At 28.2% G+C, this 21,567-nt stretch overlaps 1 protein-coding gene across 1 annotated transcript in view; it reads right to left on the bottom strand.

Annotated features, from left to right (window-relative positions):
* The window catches only part of LOC123291710 (sodium channel protein para), a 112,968-nt gene that overhangs the window by 56,583 nt on the left and 34,818 nt on the right, over nt 1–21,567 (bottom strand). Inside the window, exon 2 of the mRNA XM_044872102.1 lies at nt 11,010–11,186. Coding sequence (XP_044728037.1) covers nt 11,010–11,156 — 147 coding nt within the window. The 5' untranslated portion in view covers nt 11,157–11,186. The remainder of the gene's footprint in view (nt 1–11,009; nt 11,187–21,567) is intronic.

Here is a 21,567-nt window from a genome sequence, read left to right as displayed (position 1 = left end):
GAAATTATAAAGGTAGGTTGAGTGTGACAACAGAACACTTCCTCGAAGTTTCGCAGCTACCACTATTTTGAATTTTAAAGTTAAATCATCTTTGTGAATATTGCTTTTACGAGAAAAATTATTTACGTTATTGTCCCAAAAATTGGTTTGAAACTTTTGTTGGAAGCCCAAATTTGGAATATTATTTTCAAAAGCTTTAAAGTTTCAAATATGTTAGTTAAAAACAGTTTTTTTTCACTTTTATAACGAAATTATTTATAGCTGGTTAATAAGAAGCTCTAGGAATAATTCTAGTTGTTTTATAAATATTGAAAGGTTTTCATTGGCATTTTTAGAAATTCATTGGCATTTTTAGAAATGTTGTCTCAATAATTTTGGTCATATTAATTTTCATGTAAAATCAATATTCACGGAGACTGCGGTTATCTACACTTGAGTGAAGAGATCTGGAGGCATTATCTACCTACTTTTAAAATTTCCTTGGACTTTGATGTTTCTTACTTAAGTCCAATCTATCCATCTTTTTACCTTTAATCATTCATTACACTTTTTTTTAAAAATAAATGCTCATTTAGACCATAAACTTAATTAAGATTTTGTTAATATGCTATAATGACTAATTAATAAGAAAATTCAATAAGCTAGATAGACTCAATTTAAATACAGTAAGTGATTACAAACTTAAATCGTTTAAATTCGTTTAATTAACAGAAAAAAAAGTATTGATACATTTATTTACTTTGGAAAATCTGAACGCCAAGATCAATCTTACTAAAAATAATAATAATTTTCTTAAAATTGAATAGACAAGATGAATCAAGGTTGTTATTAAATCTTCTATTAACGAACGAAATAACAGAAAGTTGAAAAATGTTGAAAGAAATAGCAGAAAAATTATCGTATCAGTGAAAATGTGTTACCCAGTATTATTATTTATGATAATAAAAGCTTACATTTAATTGACTATACGATAAAAAGAAAATAATTGGACGACATAATATTCCTTTTTTTGTGTGTTTGTTGAATGGTAAATAATAATAATAATTAATTCGTAGGAAATAGGACTAGGAGAATAAAAAAATAATAAAAATAAAAAAAAATTATGTAAAAACTTAATTAAAATAATATAATAACCTAATTAGTATGGAAAAAATTCACGGAAATGTATAAAATTAAATATAAAATATATATTTAAAAGAAATAATGATTCAAAAGTTAACAAATTTAAAGTACAATGGTGTTTATAAAAATGTCTCCAACTTAGGAATTTGTTTTGATGTTTAATCTTTGTGATTTTGAGTTTCCAGAAGAGTTGAGTTTTGAAAGTATATGGAAAAATTAGTCGTTCAAACCGTAATGACAAAAGTAAAGTTAAGAGGACCAAAAATTTTCTTTTTAACAAGCATCTCTTGTTTGTTTTTAAAAAAACATTTTTAAAACAGCCCTGGAAAGTAATTAGGTACTCTAATTCCTACTTTATTTCACTTCCATTTTTACTACCTAAATAATAAGTATAAAAGTTTGAAAGCTCCGTGAGTCTGTATCTCCTAAACGAATTGACTAATTTCAATACGATTTTTTAAATGTTGCATTTGAATCCTAATTTAATCGAAATGTAACGACGTTTTTTGAAAATTTAATTGGTTGTGTAAATTTACTTTTTTATCCATTATGCAGGGATTTTTTACGCCCAAAACAGCTATGACATTGCTTAAATTTTAAGACTGGAAGTAATTAAATCTTATTTGAGCTATGAATAATAAGCCTTAGTCTATGAGACAGTCTTGTTTCATGGACTTAGGGTAGTACTTCCTTCTAAGAAATAAGAATTATTAATTGTAATTTTTAGTTGGAACCGCTTGTTTTTACTTTATATAAATAGTGTGTTTTTAAAAAAATATTACATCAAACTTTTTAAAACATTTTTTCTTCAGAAAAACCAAATTTATAATTAAAGGTAAAATTTACGAACTGTTTTTTGCTTAAACTCATCACCATAATAAGACCTACGTGTAAGAGTTCATATAACCACAGAGCTAATAGATAACAACATAGGCCAAGGTCTTGGGTCCGTAGGACTCATCATGTAAATCATAAGAACAAAAGATTACATGAAAAAAATAAACAACTTTTGCGTGAAACATTTTTTCGTAAACATCACTGTTAATCCGCGAGACCACAAATTAGGCACAAATTATATAGTATGTATTATATGGGAAAATCAGTTAAGTGTGTGTAACAAGAATGTATGTATATTTGGCTATCTTTCTTTACTTATATGACGTATAAAAATAACCAAACGATTGCGTAATCAACATTGTCTTTACATGGTATTTCAACAGTTCAGTCAGTCAATTGTTTGTTTTCACTTGTTTTTCATAATTCGATTGAAATGTAATAAACTATACGCTGAATAGACAACTTATTTTTCGAAAAAATAGATTCGTATTATCAGAACTGCAGTAATATATATTAAGCATATTTGAAATACTTTGTTATCAGTAAATCGACATCATTCTCGTTAAACATATAATTTTATATTGGTACGTTTAAATTATCACGAATATAAAGTATAACAACAAAAAAACACTACATATTTATTCCTTATGTGCGTAGTCATGGTAGGGAGAATAAAATCGATGCCAGCGTTTCCAGTGAAAAATTTTGGCATTACAGGACGCTGTTTTGACTAATTTGCAATTCTTTACATGTAAATGTTATGGTGAATGTCAAATTAAAATTATTGAAAAACACTAATTAATGAAACTTAATGCATTAAAACTTGTGAAAATAAGAAATCAAATTGCACAAATATTATTTTTCAAATGTAAATTATCATAATTATTTATTTAAATTTGTGAGACAATAACATTAAATTTGCAATGTAAGTCATAAATGCAATCCATACAATTATATATGCATCCATACAATAATTAAAGTAGTGTATCGTTACTATGGAAACACCTCCAATAAAACTCACACACGGTGCGAATAGTGTTTTTCTAATGGTTTATATTTTGTATTTGTACCTGCAAACACAGTACTAGAATATTAATTATGTATGTTCTAAAAACTATAAAGTAAAGCACATGGGTTATATATAAAAATGAACTACTTTTGTGTGTTGAAAAAATAATCAATATTACCTATTATGAACTTATACTATGAACCAAATTTGTTTATATGATTTTATAAAGTAGAACTCCTAAGGTGGTGAAAAAAGGGATGGAAGTTTGTTATGAAATCGCAGTTTTGAATCCACCGATAGATTTAGACCGATTTTACAAATTTTTTCATAAATTGAATGCTACATTATCAAACCTAATGAAATGCTACATATTCTGCACCAAAAAATAAAAATCCGATTATGGACAAACCGCGGTGGTGTTTGTTTTTAAAGTTGAAGTTTCTCTTTTCCTCCTTCATGCATATACCAGCCCATCACAACTATTAATTAAATTAATTTTTGTTGTGACGGCGGGAATCAAACCCGCTACCCAAGGTATACCGCGAACGGAATTGGTTACGCCTTAACCAACTGAGCTACTAGGGCTGACTTTCGAATTTTAAATTCATTTCTATAGAGAAAATCATCATTATTCAGGGTTACTACACTACACTGCTTAATTGGCGAATCGTAAAGATATAAGCCCCATTATTTTTCAAATATTTCGGTATAGTGTACTCGATTTTTCCTTTAAGTTAGCACAAAAATGATGCTTATATGTAAATTAAGGAGAAAAAGTTTATTCAATCTTATTTTTAAAACTTTAATGGCATAATAATTGCATAGTTAATTAGTTTACTAACTCAAGAAAAAAGTATTAAAGTGTTGATTGTAATTTTAGTTAAATCAAACATTTTCGTGATTAAAGTTAATGCAGAGTTTGACTTTTGTCGATTTTGTTTTTTTTTTCAAAATAGTAATAAATATTTAACGTTGCCTTACACCACTTTATGATGAATTTTGTCCTATTTTCAGCCGTTTCCTCTACAATTATTGAACATTTACAAAAATTCCGTTAGGTTTCTACAGCTTGTGCAGGATAAGTACAAGAGAATCGAATTAAATATATTTGAAATTAGTCTTTCAAATTACTCTTTTAAAAAACGTGAATAATTAATCTTGTGTGAAGGAATAACCACTTTTCTGTCCGTTGTGTATTGATAGTGTAATCATAACTATTATGGCTTCTTCATTGCATATACTTAGTATTAAGAGTATGGTTTATGTAGGCGTCAATTCATCACGTAAATGTTATTTTAATTACACTTGTACAACTTTGAATTTTCATTTCTAAAAACAAATAAATGCACTTAACATAGTCAAGGTAGAAGTGTTTGACAATTTTCTAAATTTAATTTGTCTTTCTTCACAAACTTGTCTGTTGTTTTCCCTACTCACATCTGGTGTTCAGAAAATCTCCTAAATAGTTCATTTTTTCACACGATAACTCAAAAACGAAAATATTAAGCTGAAATTTGTTAAGCGTGCTCAGAACATTAGAAAATTTAAGACAAAATATTAAATGTTAAATTTAAAACTAGTAGTATGTACTTATTTGCGCTTCCACCATATTTATCTAGAATTGTGAAGAGGTATTTGAATAGTATTGCGGTATTATTTGTTATTATTCAGATATTGTGAACAAGTATTTATTAGAGCTGTATGCGAGCGCAGCTAGTTCCACTGTCAAGAGTTTCAGCCAGACCGAAGGTTGAAGGCTTTAACTATCTACTTAATAGCAATAATGTAAAGAATATGTAGCCAATGACATATAGATTAGACAAGGATATATGGGAACTCACAGGCAGTATTCTCTCTCATTCATCGTATCGAAACTTTTGGGCCATGGCGTTCTCTACTTGTAAAAAACTCTTTGGTATACTATGAATTTTTATAATAGATGACGTTGTGATTCATGATGCACGATTCTGAAGTGCTTTAATGTCACAATTTTTTTAGCGAGTATATTTATTGCAAAACACTTTTAAATGTACATATTTTATTATAGACATCATATTTTTGGTCCATACAATCGATTCAACGTGTTTTTGGTGCATCGAAAAATTTACTGAATGTGTCTATTGTTAATAACATGTTCTATGATAGACAAATGAAGTATATTACGGTTTGTGCCTTTGGGCCTCTATTTCCTGTTGGTGCACACATGTTCATCATTCACATGAAGAAGTGATAGTAAAATAAATTATCAAATTAAACGTCATATTATTACTATTATTAGTGATGTTTATAAGGCTACATTTATGATTTGAGACACCTACACTTATTTTTTCGTCTATAAATAATATTTTTAGTTACCTGTTATTAATATTGATGAAAAATTTCAATAATTTATTTAATTCCAATTCTTGTCAAACATTTAAATTGATTATAAACGAGTGGGCAGTAAATAGATAACATATGGATGACAATGCCATTCTGAATTAAAAATTAAAGGCTATGATTATTTTTAGACAATAAAAACGATTATTAAAATAATATTTGTATGAGTATTTGAAATTAAAACAGATATCAAGTGGCTATAAATAATAGTTTAATAGTTTAAAAATTTAATAGTTCTAAATAGAGCAGTTGAAACTTAATTTGTAAATGTTATCAATGTAATATTGTACTATAAAACCCTTTAGACGTTCTTAAAGATCATATGAATTGTCATTGGCTACCGAAAATGTATGTCATAAAATTGAAAAGTCATGGAAAGTTTAAGAGTTTAATGTTTTATTGTCAAGACGGCAGGTGTCATTTTTGTGGTGGTAGAACAAATTCTGCTATTTCATTATGATATATTATGTACATATTTAAATAAAACAATTGAAAGTTCACAAATATGTATTATTTCTATATCCTGTTTTTTCCTGTCCATGCGATATCATTATTCCTTTATCAAGCTCCATGATTTACCTCTCATTTCCAAACTCACGTATTGGCTATGGCATAAAATGGCACTCTTTAAAAAATGTATTGCTTAGGAAAAATTTTGGAAATTCATCCCTTAAGGGATTCTAAGGGGGATGTGAATTTCGTATATGGGAAACCCATGTTAATAATTTTATAGACAAATATAGATCAACGGTTGCATGTTTTTAATGTTACCAAGGTTTTCCGATACCCATTGAAAAAATCGAGAAAAACGCAAAAAAATTTTTGTTTAGGAATTCGATGAAACTCGGTGGATGGGGTAATTTTGACCCAAAAAGTATAAAAATCGGGTTAACTTAATGACTGGATGCAGAGTTTTTGAGATATCGCAATATTTGGATCAATTTTAGTCCGTATCTCAAAAACTAGTCGACCAGTCGTCAAATGCACCCGATTTTTGTACTTTTTGGGTCAAAATTACCTTATATACTGAGTTTTATCGAAATTGGATATAAAAAAAATTTTTCGATTTTTTGCAATTTTTTTAAGGGGTACCCCTTTGAAAAAATCGAGAAAAACGAAAAAAAAATTTGTTTTGGAATTTGATAAAACTCGGTTTATGGGGTAATTTTGATCCAAAAAGTATAAAAATCAGGTTAATTTAATGATTGGATGCAGAGTTTCGGAGATATCGCAATATTTGGATCAATTTTAGTCCGTATCTCAAAAATTATTCGAGTAGCTATACATTGATTTCTTGATTTCTCTTTTCGTTTTTGACTTATGTTGTTGGTTATGGTTGTAAAATATGTTGTCAGATATATGGGACAAAAGTTATCATGAGATTAACGTGAGTGCTAACGGGTGAATGCAATGACTTTAATGTTCGATAGCAGTTTTCAGTTCTACAATTTCACCACTATACTGGGATATTTAAAATGATTTTATGAAACCCCTGTATGAGTAAATATAGACAATAGTCTATGTATTAGATAGATAAATAAAATATTGAATATGGAATTTAATACTTTTTTTACGTAATGAATAAATAAATAAATTGTTTTGCTTTTATACTACCGTAGGTAGGTATCGTATCCTATAGTATTGACATTGTCGTACCGTGCACGGACAGAGACAAAGTTTGAATACAATACAATACATATATTTATAACCTTCAACTACTGCATAAAGAAAATATGATTCTATTAAAATTTTAACTTAAAAACAAGTTTTATTTTTTCATTGTTATGTCTCGTAATGGATTTTTATTGACTAGACATTTTATTACTATTCCTTGTACAGGCGGTTCAGAAAATAATGTAAAACAAGTGAAAACAAACAATTGACTGAGTTAATTGTTGAAATACCATGTAAAGACAGTTTTGATTACTCTATCACTCATTAGACATATGCCTATACATTTCACACATACATAACTGATATTCCCATGTAATACATACTATACAATTTTCGCTCTCGTGGGTAAACAGTGATGTTTACGAAAAATTTTTTTATAAGGAACATTTTTTACGTTTAAACTTTTGTTCTATCTCTATCGGTTTACAGGATGGGTCCTACGGAGACCCAATTGACCTATGTTGCTCATTTACAAACTCAACCATACTTTTTATATCCTTAGTACGCTATAAAAATTTTCACTTGATATATCTCTTCGTTTTTGAGTTATCGTGTTGACAGACAGACGGACAGACAGCCGAAAACGGACTAATTAGATGATTTTACACCTGTACCAAAATTTTGTTGGTAGCATCAATATTTTCAAGCATTACAAACTTGGGCCTGAGTGATATATATATACATTTCATAAAACAAGAGGACGAATAACTCAATTTCACGCAAACCAATTTCGATGATCTTTTTTTAGTGACAAATTAGTAAGTGTACTTCAGATTCACTAAAAATCACAAAATAAAAAAACTTTTTACAAAAAGAAAACCGACTCCAAAAGAAAAACTTTTCCAAAACAAATCAATATGCATTAAAAAGTTAAAAAAAATAACGATAATATAATGTAGTTAAAATTATTGTTTTTTTTTGGAGTCGGTATCAGTCAAGCTTATGTAGCAAACTGGTCTGTTGGAGTTGTTTCCTTGGCTGACACCGACTCCAAAAATAACAATAACCTTAACTACATTATATTATCGTTATTTTTGTACTTTTTAGCTCATATTAAATTTGTTTTGAAAAAGTTTTATCTTTTGAAGTCGGTTTTCTTTTTGTTATAAGTTCCTTTTTTATATGTATAGGATAGATTCAGCGTGTTGGCTTTGTGACACCATTATACGGTCTATCAGTTTTCGGATGACATAAAAAGTTTCCGTATAATTTTTTTTTGCAATAAAAAATTTACACAAGAAACTTATAATATATCTGCATGATAAATATTTACAGTAGAATAAGTACTAGTGCCAAAAGTCTACAACCCTTATAGCAATAATAATATCACAACATAAGCTATTATAAATGCCATTATTGTATAATATTATTATAATATCTGCATGTTGTCTACATAATGTAAATTATGTAGACAATTATAAAGTCATTGGTTCACATAACTCATATGTGAATATTTACATATACGATGGCAACTAGTCGGGCATGTGTCTGTAAGAGCTTGGAGCTAAAATATTTTTTTTATCTTTTGGAGAAAGTCTTGTGCGTAGACAGTACCGAGTGTATTTCCTTTATTCAACGCAAATTGTACCTCTTTAACGCTTAAAAGAATATTAGAATTAGACCGTTCAAAAGCACAAAAAAAAAAAAACAAAAAAAACCTGCTACCAACGTAATTCGTGAAAAACAGCAACATTTTCGTATACTTTTTTCAGCTTTTGTAGTTTAATTCAAAAACTATGAGCTTTTGACATTAGTTGATACTATCATTTTGAAAGTATATTAAATTTGAAACAATGAAAACTCACACCTCCGTATGTTTAATAGTTTTTGAGATATGTTGCTTGAAAAATTTACATGGTTTTCGGAAATGTTAAAATTTTGGTAATGTTAAACCGTTAGAGATAGAACAAAATGATTCTTTTAAAACTTTTGTTTGAAACAATTTTTCGTAAACATCATTGTTTTCTCGTGAGGATACAAATTAGGACAAAACTTTGGTGCCTATTTTCTCCAAAAATATAAAAGATAGAGAGATGAAAATACTAGGTAACATTAATTAGTCTGCCTTATGAAAAAGTTTTGAAAAAAAAACGAAAAAAGGTTTCTAGAAAATAGAGTAGTATGAAACTACGTTTTGCAAGCAAAAAAAGTTGTGCTACCTGCGCAATTTGTAAAAAACGGAAAAAAGTGGACTGAAAAAAATTTGGAACACAACTTTTTTTGCTTGCAAACCACACACCATTCTAGTTTCACACCATTCTCAAGGGGTTCAAAGAGCATTATCATGAAAGCAGATTTACATCGCGTTTTTCGATTTTATTGTAGAATTTTACTGGCGTATTGATAGTAGGTGAAATTATATTCTTCGATTTGAAGGAACAATTTGCAATAATCAACACCATTTAGTGCCTGAACGTTAGACGGTAGCTAGTAGGTATGTACATTGTACATATTCCTATCCGATAGATATAACAAACTCTGTAATATTATTGCCTGCCAACTGTATACAATAACAGCCAGCTAAAAACAACCCCTTGTTTGTTAATATATAGGTCACTTGATATTATCCATCACTTAATTTTATTGAGTAAATAATTTATACGAGATGTATGCATAATAATATAGATATGTAATTTTTTTTTGTCGTATGTTGAGTGAAGGCTATGTGCTTTTGTTCTTTATTTTTTACTTTTTATTTTATAATGTTGTATATTGTAAAGCCGATGTACTTGGGCAAAAAGTTGTTAAGAACTATGTTTGTAAATAAGTTAAGTTAATAAAGAGTGATTAAAGGCGTTGCTTTGTCCTTTCACGTAGATGGTTTTGTGAGTGATACTTAGTTTTCTGAGGATAAAGAAATATTCGCACCGTGCGTGAGTTTTATTGGAGGCGTTTCTATAGTAACGATACACTACTTTAAGTATAGAATTGTATGGATGCATATATAATGGTATGGATTGCATTTATGACTTACATTGAAAATTTAATATTATTGTCTCAAAAATTTAAATAAATGATTATGATAATTTACATTTGAAAAATAATATTTGTGCAATTTGATTCCTTATTTTCACAATTTTAAATGCATTCAGTTTAATTAATTAGTGTTTTTCAATAATTTTAACTGCAAATTAGTCATAACAGCTTCCTTTATCGCCAAAATTTTTCACTGGAAGTGCTGGCATCGATTTTATTGTCCCTACCATGACTATGCACACAACGAATACTAAATAATTATGTTCTTATACGTGATAAGGTTTTGATTTTGTTATATTTGCAATATGGTAAAAAATAGTTCGTAAATTTTATTTGGAAAGAAAGTAAAATATATTAATTTCATAAAATATAACTTTTCGCTATTGTTGTTAGTTTAAAAAAAATTTTACAAAGGGGTCGAGGTTCTGCTATGAACGGATATTTATTCTTAGGATTCCTTCAAACAACCATAGTCTGATAAATTTCAATTATGCTTGAATTAAAATTAAATCAAAATAGATAAATGGCGTTTCGTTTGATGTATATTTAAAAAGATCGATAAACAAGACTTAAAGTAGTTTAGACTTCTAACCATTGGATGCAAATTATTGGATTTGCGTCCATATCAGTGTTCCGGATTAATTTTCGGCCTTATAAGTGATCTGCATCATCTTTTCTAAACTCACTTTAATTAACTTATAATAAACATCTTTTACAATCCAAACTTGAGCTTTTATTTATTTAATAAATGAATGTAATGAATGTAAATGTTTTATGTAGATGGCAACGTAGTTACACGTAATAGGGGATGAAAAAAAATATAGGGGATGAAGTATATGTATGAAATAAATGTTATGACAATATGTATTATGTTTTTAATGTTAAATTTGATTGATGTGATCAATATTGGTAAAAAAAGGTAGACACTAAAAAACGTTGTTTATATTAAAAATAAAACAAAAAGTATATAAACAAAGATAATAATAATAATGATAAATTATCATGTATTTACCTCTCCTTCAGCTCTTTTCTTTTCGAGCTCTTTCTGCTTAGCATGTTCTTCAGCAATACGAGCTTCAATCTGTGCCAATGACTCTCTCGTAAATGGACGGAATAGACTGCGTTCCTCCTCAGATAGAGAATCTGAATCTTCGGACATGTCTCCTCCCCCCTAGACTGTGATGACACCCTGAAATCAAATAAATATAGTTTTTATTGAAATATCAACACACATTCAAAAGATTACAATAAATAATTTATAATATTTCAAAAAAAATTTTTAGGTGAGACTATGCAAAAAAAAAAAAAAACAAAAAATGGCAACAAATTTTTTCAAATTTTAATTAATCGCATTTTAGTTATGAAGTTTCTCTTTTACTTTTGTACAGCCTTTAGTCCATGTGCTTGGGAAATTTCATTCTGTTACAATAAAATTTCTTTCTGTTACAATGTTAATCCCAATTTTTTTAGAAGAAAAAGAGTCTATAAAATGTGTGGTCTAACAAATACAAAATAATTTTCATGATAAATTTTCAAAGTTCAAAGTTAAAAGGCGTGAGGGGGGGCTGTACATATTTTGGTAATTAGTCTACGCTTTTTTGCATTGAAATTTATTTATCATAAGACTTATCATGAACTTTTTAGTTCACTTGTTCAGGAAGCGTGTTTTTTAGTCTTTTAAATTATATTTTGAAGTAAATTAATAAACTGTAAAAAAGGCTAAATAAAAAATATAAACGAAAGAATCATGACAATTTTGAAAAAAAAAATCGTAGTTAATCAAAGAAAAATTATTTTTATCAATACATAGTACATTCAATTTAGTTTAAACTGTTTGGTGATCAAATAAACTTTGTATGTATTTTCAAATAAATTCATTCTAATTTATATAGCTGATTCGTTCCTTATATAAAGTTTAACCTAACTATGTCTATACAGTATGTACCATAAATCGTTAACCATCATTTTATGAAATCTTTCTTCTTCAAGACAATATTGCATTTTCAAGGTAAGTTAAAGGTTAATTTTTTTGGTAAGAAGTAAAATTAAGCAGGCCACTTTAACTTAGAAATATGCTCCTAATAAAAAACGAATATTTTTTGATTAAAACTTTTTTTTGAAATATGAATAGGTTCGACCGAAAGATATTATTTTTAAATTTAGTCTCCAATTTTCTCAAAACACAAATCACATTAAAAGGTGGCTAAAGACTTCTGGAACATACCGTATACAATTAAAAAGATTTTAATACTCAATAGAAATTGTACGAAATTTGATCTTTTATTTCCAGTAAACTTGATACTTTATACAATTTAATTTCGTTAATCATTTCAAATCGTAAAAATATTACTATTATTTATTTATTATTTATTGGTTGTTATTGCATTCTTTTATGGACTTTTGTTTGTGTTTATTGTTTTTTGATTTAATTGAGATTTTATTGATACACATAAACCAATTATTTGATATGAAATTCGATCATTATGTTTGTTGTAAACAAACTCCAATCATCTTAGGGTTTCACTTCGGAATCTAACGGAATAAACTGAATTTTTGTACAAACCTTTATTTTGATAGTAGGTACAAATGTTGTCTGAAAAGTCACTTATAGTCACGAGTGCGCGTCCTTATGTATTCAAGTTCAAAGATCGCGAAAATCACTTTTTTGTGAATATCTCGTTTCTTTCAATGGTACATTTATTTTATCAAAGTTGTAGAAGATAAAATTTTCTACAAATTTTGTCTGAAATAGTTTTTTTTGTACGTTGAACCGTTTTTGAAATAGAGTGCTCAGAAGATGGAGCTCTCAGTTTAACGTACTTCTGTGCTCGGTCAATATTTTTAAATATAACGTATTAAATCATTATTTAAGTAGTATTTATTGAATAATTAAGAAAACTATTATACGATTTTTTCGCTTAATTATTGATTAAATACTACTTAAACAATTATTGAATACCTTATATTATTTTTTTCCTTAATTATTATTAATTAAATACTACTTAAATAATTATTTAATATCTCACATTACCTCATAAAGTAAATTTTTTTTTTTTTAAATAATACTTTTTTGGTGTAAATCAGATACTAATGTCACGCATAAACCAATTTTTCAAATTTAGGACAAAAGCCTATTTAGAAACAAAACACATATATTGTAACACAATGACATTCTGGTCTACATTGCCATTTTTTCCCTGATATTCACGTGTATGGATATGTTCAAAATTTGAATTAAATAAAATACATTTTCACTTATTTTTCATATGATATACATATAAATTTAAATTATACATTGAATAAAGACCATCGTATACGACTACCGTTTTTTTATTGATACTTTCCGTTACAAGATAATCTCATTTAAACATTGAATATACGGTATGAATGACTCTCTATGATGGTATATAATACTAAACCGATACCAAAATAATCATAACATATTCCATCTACATGTCTGATGGTGTTACGTAACACACCTTTAGATAAATTGGTTTAGCTTTAATACTGGTAGAATCATGGTATGTGGTATGAGGTAGATAAGGGTGTTTATGATGGTATATGAATGAAGTTTCGATGTTGTAATACACTCATATTTTCATTATATACGTGTTTAAGCTGTGTAACGATGAAAAATTTACATTTGTTTAATATCTGAACAAAATCCGAAAAAACAAATTATATTCTCTCAAGCTAAACTTAAAAAACGAACTAATTAATTAAAGATTAATTAACATTTTCGAGATAAGAATTGAAATAAAAGAATATTTTGGATAAAAATATTCTACAATTTTTTCAAAACAAATTTTTTTTTTAAAGAATATTTATAGATTTAAAAGTTAAGTTATTAGCATTTCATTGTCTAAACACAAATATTAGAAGAGATATCGGTCAAATAATCAATAAGTAAATCGTTATCGTATGTCATTTATCCCCCTTCCATTACCTTGTTTCGGGATTGTTTTACACAGCTAATATTTATGCACAGTTTTCAATTTTTTAAATTGTAAAATAGTCATAATTCATTGAGTATTTCAGAAAAGATGGCCCTGAATTGTTTTGCATTTACTATGTTATCTCTAAATGTATCTTTATAAATTATAGCACATGTGCTATTCTGATATATGAGCTATATTGTTGTACGGTTTCATTCAAATCCATTCGCTAGTTTTTGCGTGAAAGCGTAACAAACAAACAAACAAATATCTTTACTTTCACATTTATAATATAAAAGAGGTAGGGATAATTAGGGATTCAATCACTGATATTCAACAAATTGTCTATACAGGATATTTCAATAATTAACTTAGTTAATTATTTATTTTCACTTATGTTTAGATGGATCTGATGCCTGGTAAATTGAATAAATAAATCTCTCTGGGTCTTCGTTATATATGTGACTGTAATAATCAAGATGATGTATTTTTAATGAGTAGAGTGTTATTAGACGTATGATAGAACAAATATGAAATCATTTGCCATAATTACTCTATAATTTTTTGGTTAAAAGGCTAATGCACTATAGATAGGAATAGTATATTAAGTATTATAATGGGGATTCTATGTGTGATGCCTTTATAGAATTATAAGAACAAAGTATACCTGCATCCGCATTAGCCTGTTTATGGTAGTAATATCTCAATACCTAAGCTTGTATTTACCTATCTGTATTTAAGTTGCTTACTTTGAAACATCACATTTGAATATATAATCTCTTTGATGGCATCGCCTTTTTTTATCAATTTTTTATATTATTTGCCATGCTAGTACCTTTAAGTGCCCATATTTGTTTATAAAAACCTTTTTTCGTTTCTATATTGAATTAGTATTTCGTTTCCAAGGAATAATGTCCACTTTAGCCAAGTTCATAAAAACGTGTTGCTTTGTATGTATCCTACATGCGACACTTTGAAATTTTTCGTGTTCGAGTTACAGACACCCGCTTTGTGAAGTTTCGGACCAAAGTTATCAGTACCAGAGAGTCAATTATCGTACTCTTTTTTTATGTTTTAGGCTTTTAACTTCTTAATTCTACCTCGACAAGAACAATAATATTTCAATTTAATAGTCTCTCGTGCAATTGTAAAAGAGTGCGTTTATAATAATAATAACCACTGATTAAAAGTATTTTTTTCGATTAGGAACATTGTAAAGTGAGAAGTTCAAACAACATAGCGATACTTGACATTTTAAGAAATTTAAGATGATTGTAAGTAAAAATGATTGTATAATAATAAAAACATAATTATTACTTACAAAAATTAAAAATGTGCTTATAAGGCACTTGAAAGTGTATGACGTAGGTATAAGGAAAGTACTTGTTAACTTTATAGTAGAAAGAAAGTGTATTTTTTCACTGAGAAAATCGAAATCAGAAGTTATACTTTTACGTTTTATATGGTGTTTACGATGGTTTAATAGTATTGTAAAAGTGCGTGTGTGTGTGTTGTTAGGAAATTATTCTTACGCAATAATAACGAAAAAATTCTGTGATAAATTTGTAATTCTAGCTGATGATAACAAATCAATAAGGAATCAATCCCTTTCAATTCGAGCGTAGCAAAGGAGAAATTTCAGGAAGTAAAAATGTGAAAACACGTCTTCATGTTCAAACAGGATTCAACTTTTTTTTTGAAATGAAACAACACATTTTTACAGCAAATTTTGGTTTTTACCGCAAACAAAAGGATCTATAAAAGGAATTAAAACGAATATTGGGTCAGAATTGGCCTCTGAGATACGAGGTGCCCAGGAAACACGGTACCGCCATCGTCTTCTGAAGTTGTCAGAATATCGTTATATAATCGATCAAAAATCGTTCCCCAGGGTATCGCGGGAAAAAGGTTTAGTACCCGATTCTGTCGCGATATTCGTGTTCAGCAGCCCCAAAGACTCCCGAGTAACGAGCTTTGATCGATTATATAACGAATTTCTCGAATACTCCAAGACGATGGTGACACCGTGTTTCCTCAGAGACCAATTCTGACTCAAGCTCAATATATGTGTTTAGTGACCCCAAAACCCCCCGAGTAACAAGTTTAGAATCATTTTCATGACTATTAACCGAATTGTGAATTTAGTATATTTAGGGTTAATTTAAAATGCAATTTCTTATAAATCAATTTAGGTCCCAAAATTTCCTGACCCTCTAACGAAACGAATGCCAAAGATAGCATTCAAGTCCGATTTACGGTTCAAATATTTCGAACTTCATTGCTTTGTTTCTTAGTTACTTTGGTACCCACTATATAATTTGTTAAGGTGTACATTGCGTTACTTTATAGTTTACATGAGGTACAGGTACAGGTACAGTTTTATTGTTCGTAATAAAAATCAATAGAATATACGCAATATAATAAGTAGCGTAGCATGTGATTGAATGAATGCATGCATGTGATGAACTGTAAAAGTTTTATACATAACTATAAAATACAAAATATAATCAACACAGTGTGTTTATTTATAATAATGAAAGCTTTTTATCGTGAAAACTTATATTGAGTGAGAATATAAGTTTTACAACATTCAGATGGTTATCATGGCTTCGATCGTTATACCAAGTTGAAAACACCGCTTTACGACCCGTCACTGAACCAACACTGAAAAAAAAAACTTAATACCAACCGATATGAGACTGTCTCAACCTCATGGCGAGATCAAATGTGGCGAATGGTGCCACGAATGTGGTACAACTACCGTACGGGGTTGAGTGGTGAAGTTGGCACAAACCCATGAGTTGTTTGTATGAAAGTATGCAACATCGTTTTAAACAATCTTTTTTTAGATTGGTTCTACCACTTATAAATATTATAACAAAATACTGATGTGAATGTCACAACTACATGAGCAGGTAAAAAAAAAATAAAAGGCTTATACCTGCTAATAGGTTTATTCAAAAACAAAATTAGATTTCTTTTAGTCGGATTTTAAACAGCCACAAATGGACTAGTATTGATTTTAGTGTTTTAAGTCTACAGCTTAACCAACGGTATCGATGCTTCTTATATATATTCTTAATTTTAAACTTTTTGTAAGTTAGTAACAACAATCTTCATGTAGTTGGCTTCATGGACTAGACATAATAGATATGCGATCACAATAACCCAATCCTCTATTTAAGGCAAACGCAAAGAATTAAATATATATAATAACTTTCACAACTCAATTAAATGATAAAACATTTTGACAAAAAATACAAATTGACAGTTATAAAAAGATTTTTGCATTTTTTTTGTTTTTATCGACCAAAATGGAAAGATGATATATAAGTTTTATAACAAAACTTTCATTTTTGCATGATAGTTTTAATGTTACAGGCAGTTTTAAAAGAACTTTTCGAAACAAAAACGCCCGACCAAAAAAATGTTCGTAAAAGACCTTGTAACGTCATAATGTTAATTAATAATTTATACAGTGTATACTATTCAATTAACTTTATTACGTTCCAACGATGTTTTACGAACATTTTTTTGGCGGACGTTTTCGTTTCTGTTTTGAAAAGTTCTTTTAAAACTGTCTGTAACTTTAAAATTATCATGAAAAATAAAAAAATTAAAATAGTTTTGTTATAAAACTTACACCTATATGATCTTTCCATTTTTATAAAAAAAAATTTGGTTTAAAATCCCCAATTTTGGTGGATATATAATTTTTGTAATAAAACATAAAATCTGTTAAAAACAAATTCATTTTTTGTAGAATAAGGTTAGCGCGGACCCAGCAAAAGCGGGTACTAAATATTAGATTATTATTTAAGCTTCTTAAAAGTTTGAGAGGTTTATATTAATATTTCATAAACCAAACTTTGACACTCAGTGTTTTCACAACTAAATTTAGTATTACCAACAGTATTTATACTAGCTAATCTTTTTAAGAGTTTAATTTTATAAAAAAATCCACAACTTTGTTATATGTGATAATGTACCATTAATAAATTGAATGTTAAGTTGAATTTTAAGTTTGTTATACCATGTATATATTATGTAATATGCAATTTATATTAAGTTTAGTCCCAAGTTTGAACCGCTTAAAAAAATTTTGGTATAAATCAGCTAATTAGTCCATTTTCGGTTGTTTGTCCGTCTGTGCGTCTGTCTGTCAACACGATAACTCAAAAACGAAAAAAGATATTAACCTGAAATTTTTACAGGACGTAAAAAGTGAGGTCGAATTCGTAAATAAGTAACATAGGTCAATTGGGTCTTGGGTCCGTAGGACCTATCTTGTAAACCGTTAGGGGTAGAACAAAAGTTTATTTGTAGAAAATGTTTCTTATAAAAAACAAAATAACTTTTGTCTGATACATTTTTTTGTAAATATCACTGTTTACCCGTTAGGGCGCAAATTAGGTGTAAATTGTATAGTATGTATTATATGGGTATATCAGTTATATTAGCTATGTATGTGAGGCATGTATGTATGTGTAATGAGATCAACACTGCCCATGCATGGTATTTCAACAATTAACTCAGTCAATTGTTTGTTTTTCACTTGTTATATAAGTAAAAATTGTAACACTATTAAGGTAAATAATGTGATATTTAGTTTAACGAACATCTATCTTTTTCGACTATGATTGTAGTATCTTTTAAAATATTATCAGAGTAATCATTGAGGGTGGGTGTCTTTGGTTAAATTTATTTTTAAGTTAATAAATGAAAGGATTATTTGGGATGCATGAATTCAGATTAAACACATATCGTAAAAATGGTTTTATATGAAATATAATATTTGTTGAAGAAGGAGCTTTAAAAAGTAGAACACAAATGCTTAAGAAACGATTAAAAATTATGGTTTTAAATACACTCCATAAACATTTAAGCATATACATGTGATATAAGCTTATGGGTATTACACAGTTTTTATAACAGGCTTCTTTATTGTCGATAAGCATTAGGTATAAATGAATAAAAATATATCATACAATTTATTTAAGAATATAGCTAAACTAGTTGTGAACTACCCGCTTTGCTGGGCAACATCCCCACTTGCACCCCTCCCTCCACATTTCCTTGCATGGGATAACAGTTTTGTAATGTACACGTCATGCTCTTTTATTCGATACCCCACTTAGGTATATTTGTAAATATTCGATAATTCCTTCCCACTTTCTCGCTACACCTTTCTACCCTCCGAAGGTTAAAAGTAGATAAAAACAATAGATCTTTGAAGCTGGTTGTATATCGTGTCAATATTTCAGCTTAATCGATGCACAATTTTTTTAGTTTTTGAAGCATATCCTTTTCAACCCCTATTTCAACCCCTTACTCTACTATAATATGGATGTATTATACATAAAAACCTTCTTCTTGAATCACTCTATCTATTAAAAAAAACCGCATCAAAATCCGTTGCGTAGTTTCAAAGATTTAAGCGTACATAGGGACATAGGGACATAGGAACAGAAAAAGCGACTTTATTTTATACTATGTAGTGATTACAATAATTTCCATTTAGCACATATCTAATACTAATCGAAACAAGTGAAAACAAACAATATGTTGACTAAATTTTTTTATCACTTCAAGTGAAAAATTCTAACTAAACGGGCAGAAAAGTGAAGTTGGTTTTTGTAAATCTTTGGAAGAACGCAAAATATGAACGTTAAAAATTCCTAGTGAAACAAAGAGAAAGATAAAGGTTACGCCGTCATGGTCGGATATCACCATAAAGATACATATAAAATACATATAAAACTTCGTTTTGCTAAAAGGAGATGGGAAACAATCTTTGAATGCTTATAACTTCGTTTTTTAATCAATTTTAATTATTTTAGTTAATTATCGGAATACCCTTTATAGAAAGTGTTGAATATCAGTGCTTGCATTATTTTTTTTTTCTAAATTAGAAGTATCTTCTAGAAGTTTTTTTTGATTTTTGAGAATGTTTCAAAAGCAAATTTCCAAGTCCCAATCACCTTCATGGGTAAACAGTGATGTTTATGAAAAATTGTTTAAAAAAAAATTTTGTATAAGAAACATTTTTTAATATTTTAAACTTTTGTTCTATCTCGGTTTACAAGATGGGTCCTACGGACGAAAGATTTTTACCTATGTAGCTCATTTACGAACTCAACCTTTCTTGTTACGTTTTGAACACGATATAAAAAATTTCAGCTTGTATATATATTTTCGTTTTGGAATTATCGTGTAACAGACGGTCAGACAGACAGACAAGAAACCGAAAATGAATTCTTTCGGTATCAAGCTAGTATTATATAATATTAAACAATTAATATAAGTTGTTAAGTAGATATTTCATAGAATAATATTAATAATTATAATGTGATACATGTACCATACACGTATTTATTTAATAATTCAAGGACTTTTTTTTAAATGTTTCGAGTTAAAAAATATTTTTTAATGTCATGATAAAAAGTGACAAATATATTTCAATGTTTATAATTTGTTTCAGTTGTTATTTTTTAAATAATGTATTTTTTATACAAGAAGATTAAGGGATGTGGGTCGTTTGCGTTAATAACAACAACAAATTATCCCCGGACAAGATATTCAAAGCTTCAATTAGTTGTCATTATACCATTTGTATGAAATATATCAAAGTATATTATGTTTGGTTCCAAGTTTGTAATGCTTGGAAATGTTGATATTACAAACAAAATTTTGGTATAGGTATTCATTAAATCATTTATTTAGTCCATTTCTATTTGTTCGCGCGTCTGTCTGCTCGTCCGTCGCAGACAAGTGCAAGAGCTATAACCAGAAGCTTTAAAATCAATTTCCGTTACGTAATAAGATACTAGATACCAGAATAAAAGAATAGATAAGGAGATACTGGAATAATAAAAGAAATCACTGAAACACTCTGTAAATACATAATTTTCACCCATAAAAAAAAAACAAACTACACAATGTAAATACTAAAAGTAAATAATAATTAAATATTCATATTTTTAGGGTGAAAATGTATGCATATAAGTGTTTAATTGCTAAAATGTACATTTAGAAAACAAATTTCATCAAAAATACTAATTGGATAGAATGCAATGTTTAGAAAGTCTGTTTGTTTCATTCATTTTGTTTGTAATTAAAATATTTATTATGACTGCCATATTTTTTAATTTAAATTCCAATTCGTTGGAATAAAAATATTCAAAATGAAAAAATATATAGATATTATATTGCTTGTTTAATTTTTCGAAGTAAATATCTAATGAGTTTTACCCTTATTACATAAACCCACAAAAATCACGTTTAATTTTTGTAAACAATGTTTCTAGTGCTAACAGATACAGATAGTACCTACTTTAATATACTTAAAATATAATGATTGATTTCACAAAAAATTATAACAGGCATAATTGGCAATATTAAATGAACGACCTGAAACGGTGATCTTTGAAACGGTGTAACCTTTAGTTCCTTGATGAGACATTTGCTCGAGTGCTAACTGTATAATAATATAAAAAGTATAAAAAAATATATTCTTGTATAATAGTTTGATAAATATGGTGGGAGCGCATATAAACGAAATGAATACACAGTATTTATAGTGAGAGTATATTTAATTGCGCTTCCACCAATCTTATATATATATAAGAATTCAAG

The sequence above is a fragment of the Chrysoperla carnea genome, chromosome 2 (genome assembly GCF_905475395.1).
Source record: "Chrysoperla carnea chromosome 2, inChrCarn1.1, whole genome shotgun sequence".
NCBI classification, from domain to species: Eukaryota; Metazoa; Arthropoda; class Insecta; order Neuroptera; family Chrysopidae; genus Chrysoperla; species Chrysoperla carnea.
The sequence above is the reverse complement of the archived record's forward strand: the minus strand, read 5'-3'. Positions and strand labels throughout refer to the sequence as shown.